Source organism: Syngnathus floridae, unplaced genomic scaffold (assembly GCF_059516105.1).
Source record: "Syngnathus floridae isolate MCC-2025c unplaced genomic scaffold, RoL_Sflo_1.0 HiC_scaffold_60, whole genome shotgun sequence".
NCBI lineage: Eukaryota > Metazoa > Chordata > Actinopteri > Syngnathiformes > Syngnathidae > Syngnathus > Syngnathus floridae.
In genome coordinates, this window is record NW_028284089.1 from 12201 (window position 1) to 39099 (window position 26899).

At 47.4% G+C, this 26899-nt stretch overlaps 1 protein-coding gene across 1 annotated transcript; it reads left to right on the plus strand.

Annotated features, from left to right (window-relative positions):
* Positions 1-644: 644 nt before the first annotated feature.
* LOC148378168 (janus kinase and microtubule-interacting protein 3-like) lies at positions 645-3313 on the plus strand. Its single transcript, XM_088367987.1, has 10 exons — positions 645-970; positions 1196-1258; positions 1345-1443; positions 1533-1766; positions 1887-1952; positions 2014-2082; positions 2159-2236; positions 2293-2526; positions 2606-2731; positions 3101-3313. Exons 1-9 carry the CDS (start codon positions 902-904, stop codon positions 2720-2722), a joined length of 1029 nt encoding a protein of 342 aa, XP_088224113.1. The 5' UTR covers positions 645-901; the 3' UTR covers positions 2723-2731; positions 3101-3313.
* Positions 3314-26899: the final 23586 nt, after the last annotated feature.

Consider the following 26899-nt stretch of genomic DNA (forward strand, 5'->3'; position numbering starts at 1 on the left):
GAAAACCCTGACACACCCTGTAGTTGTCACTTTTGGAAAAGACGAGCGTCCCTCCAATCATCGCCGGTGACGTGTTTTTCAGGCTCTGGAGACAGGAGCTCATGTCAGAAATGTCATTGTGAGTCGCGTTTGTTTCTGCGCCGGAGCCGTTCGTTCCCTTTGCATCCAAAGAATCTCAAAGGCGGATTATTTGTGTCGACAGGAGAGAGATTTGCTGCTACGATACCGACGTCGAGAATCTCTGAGGAGGAACAAAGCGTGAGGTCCTGCAAGGTGAGTCTGTTTGTTTGCGGCTGCTTGGTGTTGCGCAAGATGAAATGGCCTTTTTCTCGCTATCGTTCCTCTCGTCGATTCATCGTGAGGTGTCGCTTCAGTTTGTTCAGAGAGATGTTTGCTTCCGCGCCCGCAGGTCATCGAAACATTTTACGGCTACGACGAAGACGTGTTGGTGGACTCGGACGGATCGTCCTTGTCTTTTCACACCGACAGAACCCCCGACACGGAACCCGAAGAGGTAGCCCGCCATTTCTGCCAGCGTATTGACACCAAACATTCCTCTTCAGCCTGGAATCGGACTCGTCTTTGCGTCGCGGGTGCTTTGTCGCCGGTCTGACTGATTCTGGTACTAGTGCTGTGTTGCATTGGTGTGTGCATGAAGAGGCGGAGCTTCGCTACCGCCAGCTGACGCAAGAATATCAAGCGCTGCAACGAGCCTACGCTCTGCTAGCCCAGACCAGCGAAAGGGGACTACGACGCCGAGAAGGAGATCAAGGTGGCGCCCCTTCCCGCAACCCCCGGCCGGGTCGCAGCCTCCCCGTTCTCACCCAGCCTCGGGTGTTCTCTGGTCTGAAAGGAGGAGGAGGAGCCTCCCTCCTCCTCCTTTCAGACCAGAGAAAAGCTGATGGTAGAAATGGGTCACTATCAAAGCAGAGTAGCAGATCTGGAGTCAGCGCTGAAGCAACAAGGACAGGTAAGCTCATCAATGAGCACACCTTTTTCTCAGACAAAATAGCTACATTCTTCAGTCACTCATCCGTCTGGCATTACTGGACCAACCCCCCCCCCCCCCCCCCCCCCCCCGAACGTGGCTGGGAAAATGCGGAGAAAAGCAAATGTCATTTTCCAGTCAACCAAAGAATTTGTGGATGAAAATGACACAACATTCCAAAGCTGTCCACGCGTTTGTCTCTTCTAGAATGTCAAGTGGGTGGAGGAGAAGCAGCTGCTGCGTCAGAGCAATCAGCAGTTGGCCGAAAAGGTGACGGAAAGAAAGGCGCTGGGCGGAGTCGCTTGGCGTCACACCTGTCGGGAAGCCCCGCAGATGAGGTCTGACTGTCTTTTCAGGTCAGGCGGATGGAGGCGGAAGAAGCGCGTCTGAAAGAGCCCATCCAGGATATCCGAGACCAAAACGAACTGCTTGAGTTCCGCATCCTGGAGCTGGAGGTGGGAAGACTCGCACAAGCGTGTTGAGGCCAGAGATGTGACGGACGGACGGACGGACGGACGGACGGATGCATGCCTCTGCCTTTCAGGAGAGGGAGTGGCGCTCCCCCGTCTTGAAGTTTCTGCAAGTCCGTTTCCCAGACGGCCTCAGCCCTTTGCAGATCTACTGCGAGGCCGAGGGCGTGAGCGTACGTAAGGCGTCCCTCGCAACCCTAACCTTAACCCGAGGTCCCAGAACACCTTACATTGCTCCTTGCGCCTTTCCCCCGGACATCGTCATCAGTGATCTGATGAAGAAGCTGGACATCCTGGGCTATAACGCCGTAAGTGTATGTCGAACTCCTTATGTTCGCACTCCACGAGACTCGGCGGCTCAAATGTGACTTTTGGAAGGCTTTGCGCTGAAAGAAGCTTGTTGACGCTGTGCCTTTGGGCTCTTGCAGAATCTCACCAACGAGGAGCAGGTGGTCGTGATTCACGCCAGGACCCTTCTCACCCTAGCCGAGAAGGTAACGCGCACGTCCACGCACGCTCTCGCATTCTGCTTATGTGACAGCAGCCTTTCCTCAGTGGTTAGAATACATCAAAGTGACCAAGTCAGCACTTCAACAGAAGATGTTGGACATTGAAAGTGAGAAGGTAGACAGACACGCGACATCAGCCAAGGGGAACTCCGGCAATGTGCCCCAACAATTCTGACCTTGAGCTGTGCTAGGATATGTTCTGCAAGCAGAAGGGCTACCTGGATGAAGAGTTGGACTTCAGGAAGTGTTCCATGGACCAGGCTCATAAGGTAAGCCGCCCTCAAATCTCCCGCCGGACCACTGATGGACGAGGATTGCGGCCCAGAGGATCCTGGAGCTGGAGGCCATGTTGTACGAGGCGCTACCGCAGCGGGACTGCCCCGCCACGGACGGCGAAAAAGCCAGCCACGCTGGCGTGAATGACGTGCTGACGGCGGATCAGAGAGAAGAGCTTAGGAGCGCCGTGGACCAATGGAAGCGAGCCCTGACGTGCGAGTTGAGGGAGCGCGACGCTTGCATCCTCCAAGAGAGAATGGATCTGCTGCACAGCGCGCAACAGGTAAGGGCCCAAAGCCAGCCCGGCACTTACTTGCACGCTTACTGGCTTTTGAATGCCACTTTCCATTTGTCCGTCCTAGAGGAACAAAGAGCTGAAAGAATTCATCGAAGCTCAGAAGAGACAAATCAAACAATTGGAGGAGAAGTTTCTGTTTCTCTTTCTATTCTTCTCCTTGGCCTTCATTCTGTGGCCCTAACACCAGCTGGTGAGTGAGCTCCAGCGGCACCGCACTCGACACCTCCGATACACTGCCAGCCGGTCTCAGACGTTGGCAGACGCTCCGATGCCAACGTATACCCCCCGCCACGGTGACAGAGGCACCGCGTCACACCGGCGCTCATCCAATCAGAAGGCAGGAAAAGCAAATTCACATGCAGGGCACTTTTGAACCAGAAGAGAGCGCCACAAAAAACGGTTGTTGCCCCAAACGCGCACTAAAAAGGGTCAGAATAACAAGAGTCCCACTGGCCAGCCGGGGCCACCCGTCCAGCTGTTTCTTCAGGGGGGAAAAAAATTGGAGTCACCGGTGAGTACATTTTGCATTTAGCTCTGCTTTTCTGCTTCTGTCTTCAAGTGTGTGGCATCCTGCGATCAAAGAGTCAGCCAACCCCAAAGCGGTTGACCTCAACGTCCCACCACCATGCCTACCAAAGCAGGTGACGTGATGCTTTGGACATCCTTCCGTCTCAGATGCCCAAAAGTACTCTTTGCCACATCTGCGGCAATACGGTGTCTTTTCAAAGGTGCAAATAAATCCAGCGTGGGCGGAACACGCACGTCTTCGGTTTTTCCCGCTTTGTTTGTGTGACAGCTGTTGTGAAAATTTTATACAAATAAAGTTGTATAGTACAGGTTTGGCCAAGCCGCAACTCCCGAACCGCATGCGGCTCTTTTATGTTCATATCAACATTTGTGTGTGTGTGTGTGTGTGTGTGTGTGGGGGGGGGGGGGTTGTGCGTGTTGGCTTCACTTGAGTTCAATTTGGTATTTTGGTCAAAAGCGCATGTGGTGAAATTCCACAAAGTAGGATGGGCAAACACATTTCTTTAAACTATGAGTGTCAATTGGGCTCTCGAAATGGCAGGGAAAAGATGCACAGCAAAACGAAAATACGTAGATGAACACAGGACGTTTTAATCAGAGTGGGAAAGTTTCTATTTTTTGTTGAACGTGATGGCAAACCATTCTGCCTGATATGTCAGACCTCAGCGCATTTCAAAGATTCAAATCTTCAGCGCCATGCACTTCAGCTCACTCCATGCTAACATTGATCAGGCGTCGAACCCGCATCATCATGCTTAAGAGGTGGCCATGCTAACCAGTGCGCCATTATGTCAACGCATAATAACTAAGTCTACTGGTCAAAACAGCGGTTACTATATGACGTCGCTACGTCGTGGTCACGTGACGCAGACAAGACGTCAATGGACGTGGGCAGAGTTAACTTGTTTAAAAGGGAGTAGGCAGAAGAAATATTTAATTTATTTAAATCTATTTTGAGTGCACACCATTATGCCAATGCATAACAACTGTAAATCTACTAAACAAAACAGCGGTTGCTATATGACATCTGCCACGTCGTGGTCACGTGACATACGTGACGTCGATGGGCGTAACTTTCGCCGGAATTCAAATCCGCGGGGAGAGTTAACTTGTTTAAAAGAGAGTGGGCAGAAGAATTATTTAATTTATTTAAATCTATTTGGTGTGTGCGCCATTATGTCAATGCATAACAACTGTAAGTCTACTAAACAAAACAGCGGTTGCTATTTGACGTCTGCCACGTCGTGGTCACGTGACGCGGACGTGACGTCGACGCCTACTTTACATCCCACCGATCACAGGACTCCTCGGCTGCATAACCGTGCCCCCTTCCCAACCAATCGGATTTGCTATACGCGAAAACGACGCCAATGGAAAGAGCTTCCGCCCAAATTTAAATCCGTGGGCGTGGCTCGCAGCAGGAAGTAGGAAAATGGCGGCGATGTTGACAAAGACACAGCGGATGGTAACATACGACTAACAAGAGAAATATTTTTATTTTCTGCTTGCAACTGGACCGTCCAGAGCGTACACGGTAAGTACAACTCATCGTTTTTAAAAAGAAGTACTTTTGTTGCCCTGAAAAGCGAGTGAGCGTGGCGTTTGTGGGGGACGTCGAATTTCGACGATTCTTTCTGGTCAACGGTTGTAAATGATTGTGTTGATTAAAAAAGAAAACTTGATGTAACTCTACTTTTAACTGCCGTTTCAGATAGATTTGGAATTGCATCACATCCAATTTTGCCTAGAGCGTACACGGTAAGTAACACTCGTTGTGTTTAAGGAGATTTACGTTTGTAATAGCAGAAGTGTAGCCGCGTTGCGTTGTACGTGTGAATGTTGGTCCGGGCGAAATGTTAATGTTTAATTTCATTCCTTTAGGTTCCACGGTGTTTGTTGGCTGCAAGTTTTCCACTGCAAGAAGAGGCTCATATCATTGACCAGGAGCGAGCTACAATGGTGAGTAGCCATAACATTTATGTTAAACACTTCCTATTTCATGTCTAACAGTACTTGATTTAACAAATAACCATAAATAAATACAGTGTGGGCACTGAAGTTAACATATGTGATTATACTGCCTAATCTGTCACCGAGTAGATTGTTGCAAAGTAATATAAGATCCAAAGTTGTAATTCAGAATAGTTTTCAAAAGAAGGCCATTAGAATTATATACAAGTCTGATTACCCCGAACAAGCTATTAATTAAATCACAAATTCTTCAATTCAAAGATTTGGTAGATTATCAGACAAATAATGTCTAACAGTAATTGATTTAACACATCACGATAAGTAGATTGAGTGTGGGCACTCTCAAGTTAACCTATGTGATTATACTGCCTAATCTGTTACAGAGTATGTTGTTGCCAAGTAATGTAGAATAGATCCAAAGTAGTAATCCAGAATAGTTTTGAAGAGGCCATTAGAATGATAAACAAATCTGATTACCTTGAACATAATAACAAGCTAAGTGTTTAATATGTCCTATGAAGTCAAAATTGGGCACCATCATGTGGTGAAATTTGGAATTGCATCACATCCAATTTTGCCTGGGAACAAACAGATTACATAAATCTTAGTTTTGAATAAGCCACTCCTTCTCAAACAAGTAAACTCTGCCCATTTTGCGCAGTAGATGTTCTGTTAATATCTAGTATTTATACAAAGTCATAATTTAAATTGCTTTCAACCTTCATTCATCGGTTCAACCAACATTACTCGCTCTTCTTACCAACTTGTATTGATTTAACTAAGCGTTTAATACTTCCTATCAGGTCTCAAATCGAGATTTGGCAAAATACAATTTCAGCAAATCCAATTTTGCCAGGGAACAAAAATAGATTAAATAAACTAAATAAGTCCTCTTCCCATTAAATAAATCAGAAAAGTCTGTCTTGTAACCAGTCCTCTTCAAACAAGTAAAGTCTGCCCATTTTGTGCCGTAGATTTTGTGTCTATGCCTAGTATTTAAACAAAATCATAATTTAAACGACTTCTTTCCTTCATTCACTTTGGAAATTTGGAATTGCAGCAAATCGAATTTTGGCAGGGAACAAAAATAGATCAATTAAACTAAATAAGTCTTCTTCCCATTAAATAAATTAAAAAAGTCTGTCTTGTAACCAGTCCTTTTCAAACAAGTAAAGTCTGCCCATTTTGTGCCGTCGATTTTGTGTTAATGCCTAGTATTTATACAAAATCATAATTTAAAGGACTTCATTCCTTCATTCACTTTGGAAATTTGGAATTGCAGCACATCAAATTTTGCCTGGGAAGAAAAGTAGATTAAATAAATTTAATAAGTCTTACTACTTCCCATTAAATAAATTAAATACGTCTTACTTGTTCCCACTCCTTTTCAAAACAGTAGTTTAAAACGAGGGCCCTTCACTCAATCTTTAACCTCAACCCCGCACGTTGTGTTGTATCTGTGAATGTTGGTTGTGGCCAAATGATAGTTTTCTTTCATTCGTTTAGGTTCCAAGAAAACTTGATGTAACTCTACTTTTAACTGCCGTTTCAGATAAGCGGGTATTACGTCGCAGTCAAATGCCGCGGATATGACGTAATTGCCCGAACCTCCGCCAAAATTCAAATCTGTTGGCGCGATGGCCGTGAGCCACTGAGCAGCGACGATTATCAACAGAAATATCTTTATTTTCTGCTTGCAACTGGACCGTCTAGAGCGTACACGGTAAGTAACACTCATTGTGTTTAAGGAGATTTACGTTTGTAATAGCAGAAGTGTAGCCGCGTTGCGTTGTACGTGTGAAAATTGGTCGAGGCGAAATGTTAATGTTTAATTTCATTCCTTTAGGTTCCACGGTGTTTGTTGGCTGCAAGTTTTCCACTGCAAGAAGAGGCTCGTATCATTGACCAGGAGCGAGCTACAATGGTGAGTAGCCATAACATTTATGTTAAACACTTCCTATTTCATGTCTAACAGTACTTGATTTAACAAATAACCATAAATAAATACAGTGTGGGCACTGAAGTTAACATATGTGATTATACTGCCTAATCTGTCACGGAGTAGATTGTTGCAAAGTAATATAAGATCCAAAGTTGTAATTCAGAATAGTTTTCAAAAGAAGGCCATTAGAATTATATACAAGTCTGATTACCCTGAACAAGCTATTAATTAAATCACAAATTCTTCAATTCAAAGATTTGGTAGATTATCAGACAAATAATGTCTAACAGTAATTGATTTAACACATCACGATAAGTAGATTGAGTGTGGGCACTCTCAAGTTAACATATGTGATTATACTGCCTAATCTGTTACAGAGTATGTTGTTGCCAAGTAATGTAGAATAGATCCAAAGTAGTAATCCAGAATAGTTTTGAAGAGGCCATTAGAATGATAAACAAATCTGATTACCTTGAACATAATAACAAGCTAAGTGTTTAATATGTCCTATGAAGTCAAAATTGGGCACCATCATGTGGTGAAATTTGGAATTGCATCACATCCAATTTTGCCTGGGAACAAACAGATTACATAAATCTTAGTTTTGAATAAGCCACTCCTTCTCAAACAAGTAAACTCTGCCCATTTTGCGCAGTAGATGTTCTGTTAATATCTAGTATTTATACAAAGTCATAATTTAAATTGCTTTCAACCTTCATTCATCGGTTCAACCAACATTACTCGCTCTTATTACCAACTTGTATTGATTTAACTAAGCGTTTAATACTTCCTATCAGGTCTCAAATCGAGATTTGGCAAAATACAATTTCAGCAAATCCAATTTTGCCAGGGAACAAAAATAGATTAAATAAACTAAATAAGTCCTCTTCCCATTAAATAAATCAGAAAAGTCTGTCTTGTAACCAGTCCTCTTCAAACAAGTAAAGTCTGCCCATTTTGTGCCGTAGATTTTGTGTCTATGCCTAGTATTTAAACAAAATCATAATTTAAACGACTTCTTTCCTTCATTCACTTTGGAAATTTGGAATTGCAGCAAATCGAATTTTGGCAGGGAACAAAAATAGATCAATTAAACTAAATAAGTCTTCTTCCCATTAAATAAATTAAAAAAGTCTGTCTTGTAACCAGTCCTTTTCAAACAAGTAAAGTCTGCCCATTTTGTGCCGTCGATTTTGTGTTAATGCCTAGTATTTATACAAAATCATAATTTAAAGGACTTCATTCCTTCATTCACTTTGGAAATTTGGAATTGCAGCACATCAAATTTTGCCTGGGAAGAAAAGTAGATTAAATAAATTTAATAAGTCTTACTACTTCCCATTAAATAAATTAAATACGTCTTACTTGTTCCCACTCCTTTTCAAAACAGTAGTTTAAAACGAGGGCCCTTCACTCAATCTTTAACCCCAACCCCGCACGTTGTGTTGTATCTGTGAATGTTGGTTGTGGCCAAATGATAGTTTTCTTTCATTCGTTTAGGTTCCAAGAAAACTTGATGTAACTCTACTTTTAACTGCCGTTTCAGATAAGCGGGTATTACGTCGCAGTCATGTGCCGTGGATATGACGTAATTGCCCGAACCTCCGCCAAAATTCAAATCTGTTGGCGCGATGGCCGTGAGCCACTGAGCAGCGACGATTATCAACAGAAATATCTTTATTTTCTGCTTGCAACTGGACCGTCTAGAGCGTACACGGTAAGTAACACTCATTGTGTTTAAGGAGATTTACGTTTGTAATAGCAGAAGTGTAGCCGCGTTGCGTTGTACGTGTGAAAATTGGTCGAGGCGAAATGTTAATGTTTAATTTCATTCCTTTAGGTTCCACGGTGTTTGTTGGCTGCAAGTTTTCCACTGCAAGAAGAGGCTCGTATCATTGACCAGGAGCGAGCTACAATGGTGAGTAGCCATAACATTTATGTTAAACACTTCCTATTTCATGTCTAACAGTACTTGATTTAACAAATAACCATAAATAAATACAGTGTGGGCACTGAAGTTAACATATGTGATTATACTGCCTAATCTGTCACGGAGTAGATTGTTGCAAAGTAATATAAGATCCAAAGTTGTAATTCAGAATAGTTTTCAAAAGAAGGCCATTAGAATTATATACAAGTCTGATTACCCTTAACATAACAACAAGCTATTAATTAAATCACAAATTCTTCAATTCAAAGATTTGGTAGATTATCAGACAAATAATGTCTAACAGTAATTGATTTAACACATCACGATAAGTAGATTGAGTGTGGGCACTCTCAAGTTAACAGATATGATTATACTGCCTAATCTGTTACAGAGTATGTTGTTGCCAAGTAATGTAGAATAGATCCAAAGTAGTAATCCAGAATAGTTTTGAAGAGGCCATTAGAATAATAAACAAATCTGATTACCTTGAACATAATAACAAGCTAAGTGTTTAATATGTCCTATGAAGTCAAAATTGGGCACCATCATGTGGTGAAATTTGGAATTGCATCACATCCAATTTTGCCTGGGAACAAACAGATTAAATAAATCTTAGTTTTGAATAAGCCACTCCTTCTCAAACAAGTAAACTCTGCCCATTTCGCGCAGTAGATGTTCTGTTAATATCTAGTATTTATACAAAGTCATAATTTAAATTGCTTTCAACCTTCATTCATCGGTTCAACCAACATTACTCGCTCTTATTACCAACTTGTATTGATTTAACTAAGCGTTTAATACTTCCTATCAGGTCTCAAGGCAAGATTTGGCAAAATACAATTTCAGCAAATCCAATTTTGCCAGGGAACAAAAATAGATTAAATAAACTAAATAAGTCTTCTTCCCATTAAATAAATCAGAAAAGTCTGTCTTGTAACCAGTCCTCTTCAAACAAGTAAAGTCTGCCCATTTTGTGCCGTAGATTTTGTGTCTATGCCTAGTATTTAAACAAAATCATAATTTAAACGACTTCTTTCCTTCATTCACTTTGGAAATTTGGAATTGCAGCAAATCGAATTTTGCCAGGGAACAAAAATAGATCAATTAAACTAAATAAGTCTTCTTCCCATTAAATAAATTAAAAAAGTCTGTCTTGTAACCAGTCCTTTTCAAACAAGTAAAGTCTGCCCATTTTGTGCCGTCGATTTTGTGTTAATGCCTAGTATTTATACAAAATCATAATTTAAAGGACTTCATTCCTTCATTCACTTTGGAAATTTGGAATTGCAGCACATCAAATTTTGCCTGGGAAGAAAAGTAGATTAAATAAATTTAATAAGTCTTACTACTTCCCATTAAATAAATTAAATACGTCTTACTTGTTCCCACTCCTTTACAAAAAAGTAGTTTAAAACGAGGTCCCTTCACTCAACCTTTAACCCTATTTATTCACCTTCTAGGCTAAGTGTTAAAGGCTAAGTGTTAAAGGCTAAGTGTTAAAGGCTAAGTGTTAGAGGCTAAGTGCCAGAGGCTAGGCGCCAGAGGCGAGTTTTTGTGGGCTGAAGTTTTAGTGGGGTTAGTGTGAATACAATCCAAAAGAATACAACAGAATACAATACAATAGAATATAATACATAGATTAAATTCAATAGCTCTTACTACTTCCCATTAAATAAATTAAATACGTCTTACTTGTTCCCAATCCTTTTCAAAAAAGTAGTTTAAAACGAGGGCCCTTCACTCAACCTTTAACCTCAACCCCGCACGTCACATTGTGTTGTATCTGTGAATGTTGGTTGTGGCCAAATGATAGTTTTCTTTCATTCGTTTAGGTTCCACGGTGTTTGTTGGCTATGTTTTCCACTGTCAGAAGGATGAAAATACAAAGTACAACGCTTGGACGTGGGCGAAGACGTCACCGGTGAGTCCTTCCTTCCTATTTATTTACCTTCTAGATGCTAGAGGCTAAGTGTTAGAGGCTAAGTGTTAGAGGCTAAGTGTTAAACACAATACGAACAACACAACGATACTGCACTGAACAACACGATACCGCACTGAGAAACACGATACCGCACTGAACAACACGATACCGCACTGAACAACACCATGCCGCACTGAACACCATGCCACACTGAACAACACCATCCCGCACTGAACAACACCATGCCGCACTAAACAACACCATGCCGCACTGAACAACACCATGCCTCACTGAACGACACCATGCCGCACTGAAAGACACCATGCCGCACTGAACGACACCATGCCGCACTGAAAGACACCATCCCGCACTGAACACCATGCCGCACTGAACAACACCATCCTGCACTGAACAACACCATCCCGCACTGAACAACACCATGCCGCACTGAACAACATTATGCCGCACTGAACAACATTATGCCGCACTGAACATTATGCCGCACTGAACAACACCATGCCGCACTGAACAACACCATGCCGCACTGAACAACATTATGCCGCACTGAACAACACCATGCCGCACTGAACAACACCATGCCGCACTGAACAACACCATGCCGCACTGAACAACATTATGCCGCACTGAACAACACCATGCCGCACTGAACAACACCATCCTGCACTGAACAACACCATTCCGCATTGAACACCATGCCGCACTGAACAACACCATCCCGCACTGAACAACACCATCCCGCACTGAACAACACCATGCCGCACTGAACAACATTATGCCGCACTGAACAACATTATGCCGCACTGAACAACACCATGCCGCACTGAACAACACCATGCCGCACTGAACAACACCATGCCGCACTGAACAACATTATAACGCACTGAACAACACCATCCCGCACTGAACAACACCATGCCGCACTAAACAACATTATGCCGCACTGAACAACATTATGCCGAAATGAACAACACCATGCCGCACTGAACAACACCATGCCGCACTGAACAACACCATCCTGCACTGAACAACACCATCCCGCACTGAACAACACCATGCCGCACTGAACAACACCATGCCGCACTGAACAACACCATGCCGCAATGAACAACACCATCCCGCACTGAACAACATTATGCCGCACTGAACAACATTATGCCGCACTGAACAACACCATGCCGCACTGAACAACACCATGCCGCACTGAACAACACCATCCTGCACTGAACAACACCATCCCGCACTGAACAACACCATGCCGCACTGAACAACATTATGGCGCACTGAACAACATTATGCCGCACTGAACAACACCATGCCGCACTGAACAACACCATGCCGCACTGAACAACACCATGCCGCAATGAACAACACCATCCCGCACTGAACAACACCATGCCGCACTGAGCAACACCATGCCGCACTGAACAACACCATCCTGCACTGAACAACACCATGCCGCACTGAACAACACCATTCCGCACTGAACAACACCATGCCGCACTGAACAACATTACGCTGCACTGAACAACACCATGCCGCACTGAACAACACCATGCCGCACTGAACAACACCATGCCGCATTGAACAACACCATGCCGCATTGAACAACACCATGCCGCACTGAACAACACCATCCTGCACTGAACAACACCATGCCGCATTGAACAACACCATGCCGCACTGAACAACACCATCCTGCACTGAACAACACCATCCCGCACTGAACAACACCATCCCGCATTGAACAACACCATCCTGCACTGAACAACACCATGCCGCACTGAACAACACCATGCCGCACTGAACAACACCATTCCGCACTGAACAACACCATGCCGCACTGAACAACACCATCCCGCACTGAACAACACCATCCCGCACTGAACAACACCATGCCGCATTGAACAACACCATCCTGCACTGAACAACACCATCCTGCACTGAACAACACCATGCCGCACTGAACAACACCATGCCGCACTGAACAACACCATGCCGCACTGAACAACACCATGCCGCACTGAACAACATTATGCCGCACTGAACAACATTATGTCGCACTGAACAACACCATGCCGCACTGAACAACACCATGCCGCACTGAACAACATTATGCCGCACTGAAAAACACCATGCCGCACTGAACAACACCATCCCGCACTGAACAACACCATGCCGCATTGAACAACACCATGCCGCACTGAACAACACCATGCTGCACTGAACAACATTATGCTGCACTGAACAACACGATCCTGCATTGAACAACACCATGCCGCACTGAACAACACCATCCTGCACTGAACAACACCATCCTGCACTGAACAACACCACCCCGCACTGAACAACACGATCCCGCATTGAACACCATCCCGCACTGAACAACACCATGCCGCACTGAACAACACCATTCCGCACTGAACAACACCATGCCGCACTGAACAACACCATGCCACACTGAACAACACCATGCCGCACTGAACAACACCATGCCGCACTGAACAACATTATGCCGCACTGAACAACACCATGCCGCACTGAACAACACCATCCCGCACTGAACAACACCATGCCGCATTGAACAACACCATGCCGCACTGAACAACACCATCCTGCACTGAACAACACCATCCCGCAATAACAACACCATGCCGCACTGAACAACATTATGGCGCACTGGACAACATTATGCCGCACTGAACAACACCATGCCGCACTGAACAACACCATGCCGCACTGAACAACACCATGCCGCACTGAACAACACCATGCCGCACTGAACAACATTATGCCGCACTGAACAACACCATGCCGCACTGAACAACACCATGCCGCACTGAACAACACGATCCCGCATTGAACAACACCATCCTGCACTGAACAACACCATGCCGCACTGAACAACACCATGCCGCACTGAACAACACCATGCCGCACTGAACAACACCATTCCGCACTGAACAACACCATGCCGCACTGAACGACACCATCCTGCACTGAACAACACCATCCCGCACTGAACAACACCATGCCGCATTAAACAACACCATGCCGCACTGAACAACACCATCCTGCACTGAACAACACCATGCCGCACTGAACAACACCATGCCGCACTGAACAACACCATGCCGCACTGAACAACATTATGCCGCACTGAACAACATTATGCCGCACTAAACATTATGTCGCACTGAACAACACCATGCCGCACTGAACAACACCATGCTGCACTGAACAACATTATGCCGCACTGAACAACACGATCCCGCATTGAACAACACCATCCCGCAGTGAACAACACCATGCCGCATTGAACAACACCATGCCGCACTGAACAACACCATGCTGCACTGAACAACATTATGCTGCACTGAACAACACGATCCTGCATTGAACAACACCATGCCGCACTGAACAACACCATCCTGCACTGAACAACACCATGCCGCACTGAACAACACCATGCCGCACTGAACAACATTATGCCGCACTGAAAAACACCATGCCGCACTGAACAACACCATCCCGCACTGAACAACACCATGCCGCACTGAACAACACCATGGCGCACTGGACAACATTATGCCGCACTGAACAACACCATGCCGCACTGAACAACACCATGCCGCACTGAACAACACCATGCCGCACTGAACAACACCATGCCGCACTGAACAACATTATGCCGCACTGAACAACACCATGCCGCACTGAACAACACCATGCCGCACTGAACAACACGATCCCGCATTGAACAACACCATCCTGCACTGAACAACACCATGCCGCACTGAACAACACCATGCCGCACTGAACAACACCATTCCGCACTGAACAACACCATGCCGCACTGAACAACACCATCCTGCACTGATCAACACCATCCCGCACTGAACAACACCATGCCGCATTGAACAACACCATGCCGCACTGAACAACACCATCCCGCACTGAACAACACCATGCCGCACTGAACAACACCATGCCGCACTGAACAACACCATGCCGCACTGAACAACATTATGCCGCACTGAACAACATTATGCCGCACTAAACAACATTATGTCGCACTGAACAACACCATGCCGCACTGAACAACACCATGCTGCACTGAACAACATTATGCCGCACTGAACAACACGATCCCGCATTGAACAACACCATCCCGCAGTGAACAACACCATGCCGCATTGAACAACACCATGCCGCACTGAACAACACCATGCTGCACTGAACAACATTATGCTGCACTGAACAACACGATCCTGCATTGAACAACACCATGCCGCACTGAACAACACCATCCTGCACTGAACAACACCTTTCCACACTGAACAACACCATGCCGCACTGAACAACATTATGCCGCACTGAACAACACCATGCCGCACTGAACAACACCATGCCGCACTGAACAACACCATGCCGCACTGAACAACACCATGCCGCAATGAACAACACCATCCCGCACTGAACAACACCATGCCGCATTGAACAACACCATGCCGCACTGAACAACACCATCCCGCACTGAACAACACCACCCCGCACTGAACAACACGATCCCGCATTGAACAACACCATCCCGGACTGAACAACACCATGCCGCACTGAACAACACCATTCCGCACTGAACAACACCATGCCGCACTGAACAACACCATGCCGCACTGAACAACACCATGCCGCACTGAACAACACCATGCCGCACTGAACAACATTATGCCGCACTGAACAACACCATGCCGCACTGAACAACACCATCCCGCACTGAACAACACCATGCCGCATTGAACAACACCGTGCCGCACTGAACAACACCATCCTGCACTGAACAACACCATCCCGCACTGAACAACACCATGCCGCACTGAACAACATTATGGCGCACTGAACAACATTATGCCGCACTGAACAACACCATGCCGCACTGAACAACACCATGCCGCACTGAACAACACCATGCCGCACTGAACAACATTATGCCGCACTGAACAACATTATGCCGCACTGAACAACACCATGCCGCACTGAACAACACCATGCCGCACTGAACAACACCATGCCGCACTGAACAACACGACGTCGCACTGAACAACACGACGCCGCACAGAACAACACGACGCCGCACAGAATAACACAATACCGCACAGAACAACACAATACCGCACAAACAGTTTTAGATAATATTACGTCGCAGTCATGTGACGCGGACATGACGTCAATAGGCGGAACTCACGGCAAAATTATAATCCGTGGGCGTGGCTTGCAACAGGAAGTAGGAAAGCGGCAGTTCTGGCAAACAAGACACAGCTGTTAGTAACACGATGACTAACAAGGCAAATATTTTTGTTTTCAGCTTGCAACTTGACCGTCTAGAGCGTACAAGGTAATTACAACTGTTTTTTTTTAGCCCTGAAAAGCGAGGGAGTGTGGCGTTTGGGAGGAATGTCGAACTCGGCGTCTGCTTCCCGCCACAGACGCCAAATTTCGACGATTATTTCGACTGGTCAACGGTTGTAAATTATTGCGTTGACTAAAAACTTTATTTAACTCTACTCTTAACTTTGCCGTTTCAGATATGCGGGTATTACACCGCGGAAATGACGTCAATAGGCTGAACTCTCGCCAAAATTCAAATCTGTGGGCGCAATGGCCTTGAGCGAGACACCGGATACAAACACGACGATTATCAACAGAAATATCTATTTTCCGCTTGCAAGTGGACCGTCTAGAGCGTACACGGTAAGTACAACTCATTGTGTTTAAAAAGATTTACGTTTGTGTAGTTTGCGTTGCGTTGTATCTGTGAATGTTGGTTGAGGCTAAATGTTAATGTTTAATTTCATTCCTTTAGGTTCCACGGTGTTTGTTGGCTGTATGTTTTCCACTGCAAGAAGAGGCTCGTATCATTGACCAGCAGGAGCTACAATGGTGAGTACCCCTTTCGTCTTCCATTTATGTTAAACACTTCCTATTTCATGTCTAACAGTACTCGATTTAACAAATAACCATAAATAAATACAGTGTGGGCAGTCACGTTAACATATGTGATTATCCTGCCTAATATGTTTATCACAAATATGTCACTAATCACTAATATGTTTATTTGTTTATCACAACACCTTTGGACCTTCAGCAATCGATTATTTACCTTCATCTACATAGAGACAGAACGATGGTGTCTTAAACATCTCATTCATTTCACCAAATAACTTCACGCAGGTGGATAACGGCCGTCTCGGTCACGCTATGTTGCGTGATGCAGTTTTGAAGAACCAAATGCATTTATTCAATGAATAAGTCAAGCTAGTTCTATGTTTATGATGTTGTAAGTTACGGTACCGATTGAAGTTGAGTTCGAAGCCAGTGGAAAACAGCGCTGCGTTTGTGCTCTCCAGGTACAAATGTTGTGATCTCTGACTGACGACCGGGCGAGACTCGAGTAAGAGATGTCCAAACGAGCTCCGGCAGGGCGGGCCAAGGCGGAGCGAACGGACGCCCTTCAGGCCGCCAATGACGAGCTGAGAACCAAACTGATGGACGTCCAGTTAGAACTTCAGCAGGAGAAGAACAAGGTGAAAACCTCAACAGACAGACACTGCCTGCCTCCCTGCCTGCCTCCCTGCCTGCCTCCCTGCCTGCCTCCCTCCCAGTTTTCCCGATGTAGATTAGACATGCGTGTGCCATGACTGTGTCAGCCTACATCAACAAATGCACCGAGGACGTCAGCACCACTAAGAATATCATCACCCGGGGCAACCAACGACCCTGGATGACTGAGGAGGTACGTCAAACGCTACGAGCGCGGAACTCTGCCTTCAAGTCTGGCGACAAGGAGACACTGAGGACAGCGAGAGCCAACTTGAACCGTGCCATCAGGATAGCGAAGCGAGACCGCAGTCGAAAATTTCAGGATCGTTTCCACGACGTCAAAAACATCAGGAGTATGTGGCAAGGCATACGGGCGATTACAGACTACAACTCACCCTCCCCCCCCCCGGTGGGTGTAGTTGATGCTGACTTTCTAAATGGTCTAAATAACTTCTTTGGGAGGTTCGAGGCACTAAACGGCACTCCAGCAGTTAAAACTGTCCCCCATCAGGAAGAGGAGGTACTCTGCCTTGACTCCGCCGATGTGTTGAAGACCCTGAGGAGAGTCAACCCCTGTAAGGCCCCTGGCCCCGACAACATTCCTGGGCGTGTGTTCAGGGAATGTGCAAGTCATCTGGCTGGGGTCATCACAGACATTTTTAACACCTCGCTGGGCCAAGCCACAGTGCCGGCGTGCTTTAAGACTGCCTCCATCATTCCGGTGCCGAAGAAACCTCAAATCACCTCATTTAATGATTACCGGCCTGTTGCACTGACTCCGGTTATGATGAAGTGCTTCGAAAGGCTGCTTAAAGGTCACATCGTTTCCAGACTCCCCCTATTATTTGACCCGTTCCAGTTTGCCGACCGGCAAAACCGCTCCACTCAGGACGCCATCTCCTCCGTTCTTCACCTGAGCCTGGCTCACCTGGAGGAGAAGAACACCCATGTGCGGAGGCTGTTCCTGGACTTCAGCTCAGCGTTTAACACCATCATCCCACAGCATCTGGTAGGAAAATAGGAACACCTGGGCTTCAACACCCCCCTTCGCAACTGGCTGCTAGACTTCCTCACCAACAGACCTCAGTCAGTCCGGGTCGGACAGAACACCTCTGATGTCATCACCCTCAGCACAGGCTCCCTTCAGGGCTGCGTCCTGAGCCCCCTGCTGTGCACTCTGATGACACACGACTGCGTCCTCAGGTTCACCACCAATCACATCGTGAAGTCAGCAGACGACACAACGGTGGTGGGGCTCATCAGAGACAACAACGACCTGGACTACAGAGAGGAGGTGGAGCAGCTGGTGGGCTGGTGCAGAGAAAACAGCCTGATCCTGAATGAGGAGAAGATGAAGGAGATCATCGTCGACTTCAAGAAAAAACAGCCTCACCACGCTCCACTGATCATCAACAGCTCAGCTGTGGAGGTGGTCAGCACCACCAAATTCCTGAGGGTCCACATCACAGAAGACCTCACCTGGACTATGAACACTACGGCACTGGTCAAGAGGGCACAGAAGCGCTTGTACTTCCTGCGGAGGATGAGGAGAGCCCACCTGCCCCCACCCATCATGAGGACGTTCTACAGGAGCACCATAGAGAGCATTCTGACAAGCTGTCTCTCTGTGTGGTGTGGAGGCTGCACCGCCTCCGATTGGAAGAACGTGAGGAGAGTGGTGAGGACAGCAGAGAGGATCATAGGGGCTCCTCTTCCCTCCATTCAGGACATTTCATCTCAGCGCTGCATGTCCCGTGCCCGTAACATCATCAATGACCCATCACACCCCCACCATGGACTGTTCTCCCTGCTGCCCTCTGGGAAGAGGTTTGCAGCATCCGCTGCAGGTCCACCAGGTTCTGCAACAGCTTTTTCCCTGCTGTCATCAGACTGTTGAACACTAGAACTGTTGAGCTCTAAACTGAACTCTGCATCACACATTCACAGAACTGTACTTTATGACACTACGGACCTCTATCTTGCACTATCTCGCACTACCAACTTTACTGAACTTGTATAAACCCTTTAAATAGAAGTTTAATACATGGTTTAGCATTCCTCTGCACACTCTTGAATACTGTTTTGCCTACTTGCACTATTGCATAATTATCACTGCTGCACTTTATACTTATTTTTAATATATATATATATATATATATATAGTATATATGTATATATATATATTTTCATAGGATATGTTACTTCTATTCAACTGCAATATCACTACTTTGTTGTAAGACGTATGCAACGGAATTTCGTTTTGTATGCACCATGTGCAGACAAGATGACAATAAAGTTTGTCTAAGTCTAAGTCATGTCAGGTCAGCTGTCTGGAGAGAGAGAGAAGTCAGGACCTGCGGGCGGAGCACCACCGTGCCACCGCCGCCATGACGGAACTCAAAAGCAAACTCCATGAGGAGAAGCAGAAAGAGTTAGCCATTACCAGGGAGACATTACTGCGGCAGCATGAAATGGAGCTGATGAGAGTGATCAAAATCAAAGATGGAGAGATCCAGCGACTGAATGCCTTGGTCCTCAGCCTGAGGGACGGCTCCATGGACAAGGTGATCCGCTCTATCCGTGTCTGACTATCCGCACGCCACGTCGGGCTTCGATGCGGCCGCTACCGTATTGTGTAGCTTGTCCCCAGTAAGCGTCGCGGCGCTCCGTTGCGGTCTCAACGGCCCGGTGTGGCGCAATGTCTGCTCAGGTGAGGAGGGGGGGCGCTTTGCTGGCGGAGGTGGAGGAGACGCGGCGGTGTCGGGAGACCGAGCGGTGTCGCCTCCACCAGGAGCGCGGAAGAAGCCCTGGCAGCGGCCCAGCAGGCCTGGCAGTCCCGAGCGGCCGAGCTCCGATCGGCTCATCACCAGCATCGGGAGGAGCTGAGCCGAACCAAGAGAGACTGCGAGAGGGAGATCCGCCGACTGGTAGGACTGATCAGATGCGCGGTGCGTGGCTATGTTCCCAATTTCGTTGTATACCTGCAGTGCAATGACACCTAAGGCATTCTATTCTATTCTATTTCACAAGAAGAAAATGTCCGGTTGCTCGCTTCGCTTTTGTCACAGCAAAGGTGTTCTAGTCGATTCAAGAAAAAAATTGGCCGGTTGCTCTCTTTGTTTTTGTCACAATTCTGGCAAATGAGTTTGCCCGCCTGCCTGAGCGCTCCCCGTTTGTACATCCAGACGGATGAGATCAAGCTGAAAGACAGAGCGGTTAGTGTTTTGGATGAAGCCCTGGGGCCGGCCACGTCCACCGCCTTCAGCTGCAGACTCAGGCTGCCGAGCAGCAGATCGCTGCCCTGAGGGATTCCCAAAGGGCGGGCCTAAACTACCCTGGAAGTGGGGTCAACGCCGCTACTAGCAATCCTCTTCATTGCGTAAGCCACCTCATCACACACTTGCAGTACGCATGACTTAGTTCGTTGCTGGAGGAAGGTAGCACAAAAACAGTTTTGAACTTTGAACGAGTGCTTGGCCCGCGTGTTGTGCGTCTTTCACATCCCGCACTTCATGCTTGCAGCTAAAGCGACTGAGAGAAACAGAAAGCCAGTTTCTGCCACTCCTGTACAAAAACAAACGCCTGAGCAGGAAGAATGAAGAACTCTCGCTGGTGCTGTGTCGCCTTGAAAACAAAGTGCGCTTTGTCACCCAGGAGAACGAGGAGATGGCAAGCTTGGTAAGTCGACGCGGACAACGGCGGCGTGCCAACAGAGTCCACTGCATTTGTGTTCCACAGAGAAGGCCTAGTTCGCTCAATGACCTGGACCGCGGTTGCGGCCAGCAGGACGGTGAAATGGAGTTCCTTCAAGTTGTGGAGCAGCGGCACATCATCGACGACTTGTCCAAGGTCTTCAGGCAGGCGACTCGGTGCACGTACGGCAGCGCCGCGCTCGCTCGCTGTCGCCAGGAAACCTTTTCCGTCCAAAGCTTGGCCGGCGGCCGCCATCCAAAAAATTGGCCCCTTAAATTCCGACCTTTCAAGCAGGAGCATTGTGTGCACGCGTTTGAACACGCTTTAGACTTGTTTTGCCGTTTTCAGCAGCTCAAAGCTCCCGTTTTGTCAGCGCCTTTGCCACTCGCTGTGCGCTGAAAACGACGGACTTGCCCGGCTGCTCAGCCCGTCAACCATGAGCCGCGAGCGCGACGTCATTGTCCGTAGGCAGCTAGTGGCAAAATGCACCCTGTTAGAGTTGCGCTCGCTCCAACTTATTTTGCAAGAACCACACGGGAGACAAGTAAGTTCTTTTGGACACCTGCAGGTGGAGAGTCCATCCGTTGTACGAATGAAGTCTGACTCTCGGCTCCTGCACGAGCATTTTAATTAAGAGAAACAGGGTGGGTGTAAGAGTGGATTGAATAGAGGAAGCCCTTGACCTCTAGTCAAAACATAGCAAGGGGTGTTTTACGACTTTGTGTAGGAAGGGATAAGCGATAGGGATAAATAAGGGATAAATAATATTATTTATTACAGGTCGCAGTCAAAGTCAAAGCAACACAATGATACGATAAAGATAATCTGGAAAACCCTGACACACCCTGTAGTTGTCACTTTTGGAAAAGACGAGCGTCCCTCCAATCATCGCCGGTGACGTGTTTTTCAGGCTCTGGAGACAGGAGCTCATGTCAGAAATGTCATTGTGAGTCGCGTTTGTTTCTGCGCCGGAGCCGTTCGTTCCCTTTGCATCCAAAGAATCTCAAAGGCGGATTATTTGTGTCGACAGGAGAGAGATTTGCTGCTACGATACCGACGTCGAGAATCTCTGAGGAGGAACAAAGCGTGAGGTCCTGCAAGGTGAGTCTGTTTGTTTGCGGCTGCTTGGTGTTGCGCAAGATGAAATGGCCTTTTTCTCGCTATCGTTCCTCTCGTCGATTCATCGTGAGGTGTCGCTTCAGTTTGTTCAGAGAGATGTTTGCTTCCGCGCCCGCAGGTCATCGAAACATTTTACGGCTACGACGAAGACGTGTTGGTGGACTCGGACGGATCGTCCTTGTCTTTTCACACCGACAGAACCCCCGACACGGAACCCGAAGAGGTAGCCCGCCATTTCTGCCAGCGTATTGACACCAAACATTCCTCTTCAGGCTGGAATCGGACTCGTCTTTGCGTCGCGGGTGCTTTGTCGCCGGTCTGACTGATTCTGGTACTAGTGCTGTGTTGCATTGGTGTGTGCATGAAGAGGCGGAGCTTCGCTACCGCCAGCTGACGCAAGAATATCAAGCGCTGCAACGAGCCTACGCTCTGCTAGCCCAGACCAGCGAAAGGGGACTACGACGCCGAGAAGGAGATCAAGGTGGCGCCCCTTCCCGCAACCCCCGGCCGGGTCGCAGCCTCCCCGTTCTCACCCAGCCTCGGGTGTTCTCTGGTCTGAAAGGAGGAGGAGGAGCCTCCCTCCTCCTCCTTTCAGACCAGAGAAAAGCTGATGGTAGAAATGGGTCACTATCAAAGCAGAGTAGCAGATCTGGAGTCAGCGCTGAAGCAACAAGGACAGGTAAGCTCATCAATGAGCACACCTTTTTCTCAGACAAAATAGCTACATTCTTCAGTCACTCATCCGTCTGGCATTACTGGACCAACCCCCCCCCCCCCCCCCCCCCGAACGTGGCTGGGAAAATGCGGAGAAAAGCAAATGTCATTTTCCAGTCAACCAAAGAATTTGTGGATGAAAATGACACAACATTCCAAAGCTGTCCACGCGTTTGTCTCTTCTAGAATGTCAAGTGGGTGGAGGAGAAGCAGCTGCTGCGTCAGAGCAATCAGCAGTTGGCCGAAAAGGTGACGGAAAGAAAGGCGCTGGGCGGAGTCGCTTGGCGTCACACCTGTCGGGAAGCCCCGCAGATGAGGTCTGACTGTCTTTTCAGGTCAGGCGGATGGAGGCGGAAGAAGCGCGTCTGAAAGAGCACATCCAGGATATCCGAGACCAAAACGAACTGCTTGAGTTCCGCATCCTGGAGCTGGAGGTGGGAAGACTCGCACAAGCGTGTTGAGGCCAGAGATGTGACGGACGGACGGACGGACGGACGGACGGACGGATGCATGCCTCTGCCTTTCAGGAGAGGGAGTGGCGCTCCCCCGTCTTGAAGTTTCTGCAAGTCCGTTTCCCAGACGGCCTCAGCCCTTTGCAGATCTACTGCGAGGCCGAGGGCGTGAGCGTACGTAAGGCGTCCCTCGCAACCCTAACCTTAACCCGAGGTCCCAGAACACCTTACATTGCTCCTTGCGCCTTTCCCCCGGACATCGTCATCAGTGATCTGATGAAGAAGCTGGACATCCTGGGCTATAACGCCGTAAGTGTATGTCGAACTCCTTATGTTCGCACTCCACGAGACTCGGCGGCTCAAATGTGACTTTTGGAAGGCTTTGCGCTGAAAGAAGCTTGTTGACGCTGTGCCTTTGGGCTCTTGCAGAATCTCACCAACGAGGAGCAGGTGGTCGTGATTCACGCCAGGACCCTTCTCACCCTAGCCGAGAAGGTAACGCGCACGTCCACGCACGCTCTCGTCTGCTTATGTGACAGCAGCCTTTCCTCAGTGGTTAGAATACATCAAAGTGACCAAGTCAGCACTTCAACAGAAGATGTTGGACATTGAAAGTGAGAAGGTAGACAGACACGCGACATCAGCCAAGGGGAACTCCGGCAATGTGCCCCAACAATTCTGACCTTGAGCTGTGCTAGGATATGTTCTGCAAGCAGAAGGGCTACCTGGATGAAGAGTTGGACTTCAGGAAGTGTTCCATGGACCAGGCTCATAAGGTAAGCCGCCCTCAAATCTCCCGCCGGACCACTGATGGACGAGGATTGCGGCCCAGAGGATCCTGGAGCTGGAGGCCATGTTGTACGAGGCGCTACCGCAGCGGGACTGCCCCGCCACGGACGGCGAAAAAGCCAGCCACGCTGGCGTGAATGACGTGCTGACGGCGGATCAGAGAGAAGAGCTTAGGAGCGCCGTGGACCAATGGAAGCGAGCCCTGATGTGCGAGTTGAGGGAGCGCGACGCTTGCATCCTCCAAGAGAGAATGGATCTGCTGCACAGCGCGCAACAGGTAAGGGCCCAAAGCCAGCCCGGCACTTACTTGCACGCTTACTGGCTTTTGAATGCCACTTTCCATTTGTCCGTCCTAGAGGAACAAAGAGCTGAAAGAATTCATCGAAGCTCAGAAGAGACAAATCAAACAATTGGAGGAGAAGTTTCTGTTTCTCTTTCTATTCTTCTCCTTGGCCTTCATTCTGTGGCCCTAACACCAGCTGGTGAGTGAGCTCCAGCGGCACCGCACTCGACACCTCCGATACACTGCCAGCCGGTCTCAGACGTTGGCAGACGCTCCGATGCCAACGTATACCCCCCGCCACGGTGACAGAGGCACCGCGTCACACCGGCGCTCATCCAATCAGAAGGCAGGAAAAGCAAATTCACATGCAGGGCACTTTTGAACCAGAAGAGAGCGCCACAAAAAACGGTTGTTGCCCCAAACGCGCACTAAAAAGGGTCAGAATAACAAGAGTCCCACTGGCCAGCCGGGGCCACCCGTCCAGCTGTTTCTTCAGGGGGGAAAAAAATTGGAGTCACCGGTGAGTACATTTTGCATTTAGCTCTGCTTTTCTGCTTCTGTCTTCAAGTGTGTGGCATCCTGCGATCAAAGAGTCAGCCAACCCCAAAGCGGTTGACCTCAACGTCCCACCACCATGCCTACCAGAGCAGGTGACGTGATGCTTTGGACATCCTTCCGTCTCAGATGCCCAAAAGTACTCTTTGCCACATCTGCGGCAATACGGTGTCTTTTCAAAGGTGCAAATAAATCCAGCGTGGGCGGAACACGCACGTCTTCGGTTTTTCCCGCTTTGTTTGTGTGACAGCTGTTGTGAAAATTTTATACAAATAAAGTTGTATAGTACAGGTTTGGCCAAGCCGCAACTCCCGAACCGCATGCGGCTCTTTTATGTTCATATCAACATTTGTGTGTGTGTGTGTGTGGGGGGGGGGGGGGGGGGGGGGTTGTGCGTGTTGGCTTCACTTGAGTTCAATTTGGTATTTTGGTCAAAAGCGCATGTGGTGAAATTCCACAAAGTAGGATGGGCAAACACATTTCTTTAAACTATGAGTGTCAATTGGGCTCTCGAAATGGCAGGGAAAAGATGCACAGCAAAACGAAAATACGTAGATGAACACAGGACGTTTTAATCAGAGTGGGAAAGTTTCTATTTTTTGTTGAACGTGATGGCAAACCATTCTGCCTGATATGTCAGACCTCAGCGCATTTCAAAGATTCAAATCTTCAGCGCCATGCACTTCAGCTCACTCCATGCTAACATTGATCAGGCGTCGAACCCGCATCATCATGCTTAAGAGGTGGCCATGCTAACCAGTGCGCCATTATGTCAACGCATAATAACTAAGTCTACTGGTCAAAACAGCGGTTACTATATGACGTCGCTACGTCGTGGTCACGTGACGCAGACAAGACGTCAATGGACGTGGGCAGAGTTAACTTGTTTAAAAGGGAGTAGGCAGAAGAAATATTTAATTTATTTAAATCTATTTTGAGTGCACACCATTATGCCAATGCATAACAACTGTAAATCTACTAAACAAAACAGCGGTTGCTATATGACATCTGCCACGTCGTGGTCACGTGACATACGTGACGTCGATGGGCGTAACTTTCGCCGGAATTCAAATCCGCGGGGAGAGTTAACTTGTTTAAAAGAGAGTGGGCAGAAGAATTATTTAATTTATTTAAATCTATTTGGTGTGTGCGCCATTATGTCAATGCATAACAACTGTAAGTCTACTAAACAAAACAGCGGTTGCTATTTGACGTCTGCCACGTCGTGGTCACGTGACGCGGACGTGACGTCGACGCCTACTTTACATCCCACCGATCACAGGACTCCTCGGCTGCATAACCGTGCCCCCTTCCCAACCAATCGGATTTGCTATACGCGAAAACGACGCCAATGGAAAGAGCTTCCGCCCAAATTTAAATCCGTGGGCGTGGCTCGCAGCAGGAAGTAGGAAAATGGCGGCGATGTTGACAAAGACACAGCGGATGGTAACATACGACTAACAAGAGAAATATTTTTATTTTCTGCTTGCAACTGGACCGTCCAGAGCGTACACGGTAAGTACAACTCATCGTTTTTAAAAAGAAGTACTTTTGTTGCCCTGAAAAGCGAGTGAGCGTGGCGTTTGTGGGGGACGTCGAATTTCGACGATTCTTTCTGGTCAACGGTTGTAAATGATTGTGTTGATTAAAAAAGAAAACTTGATGTAACTCTACTTTTAACTGCCGTTTCAGATAGATTTGGAATTGCATCACATCCAATTTTGCCTAGAGCGTACACGGTAAGTAACACTCGTTGTGTTTAAGGAGATTTACGTTTGTAATAGCAGAAGTGTAGCCGCGTTGCGTTGTACGTGTGAATGTTGGTCCGGGCGAAATGTTAATG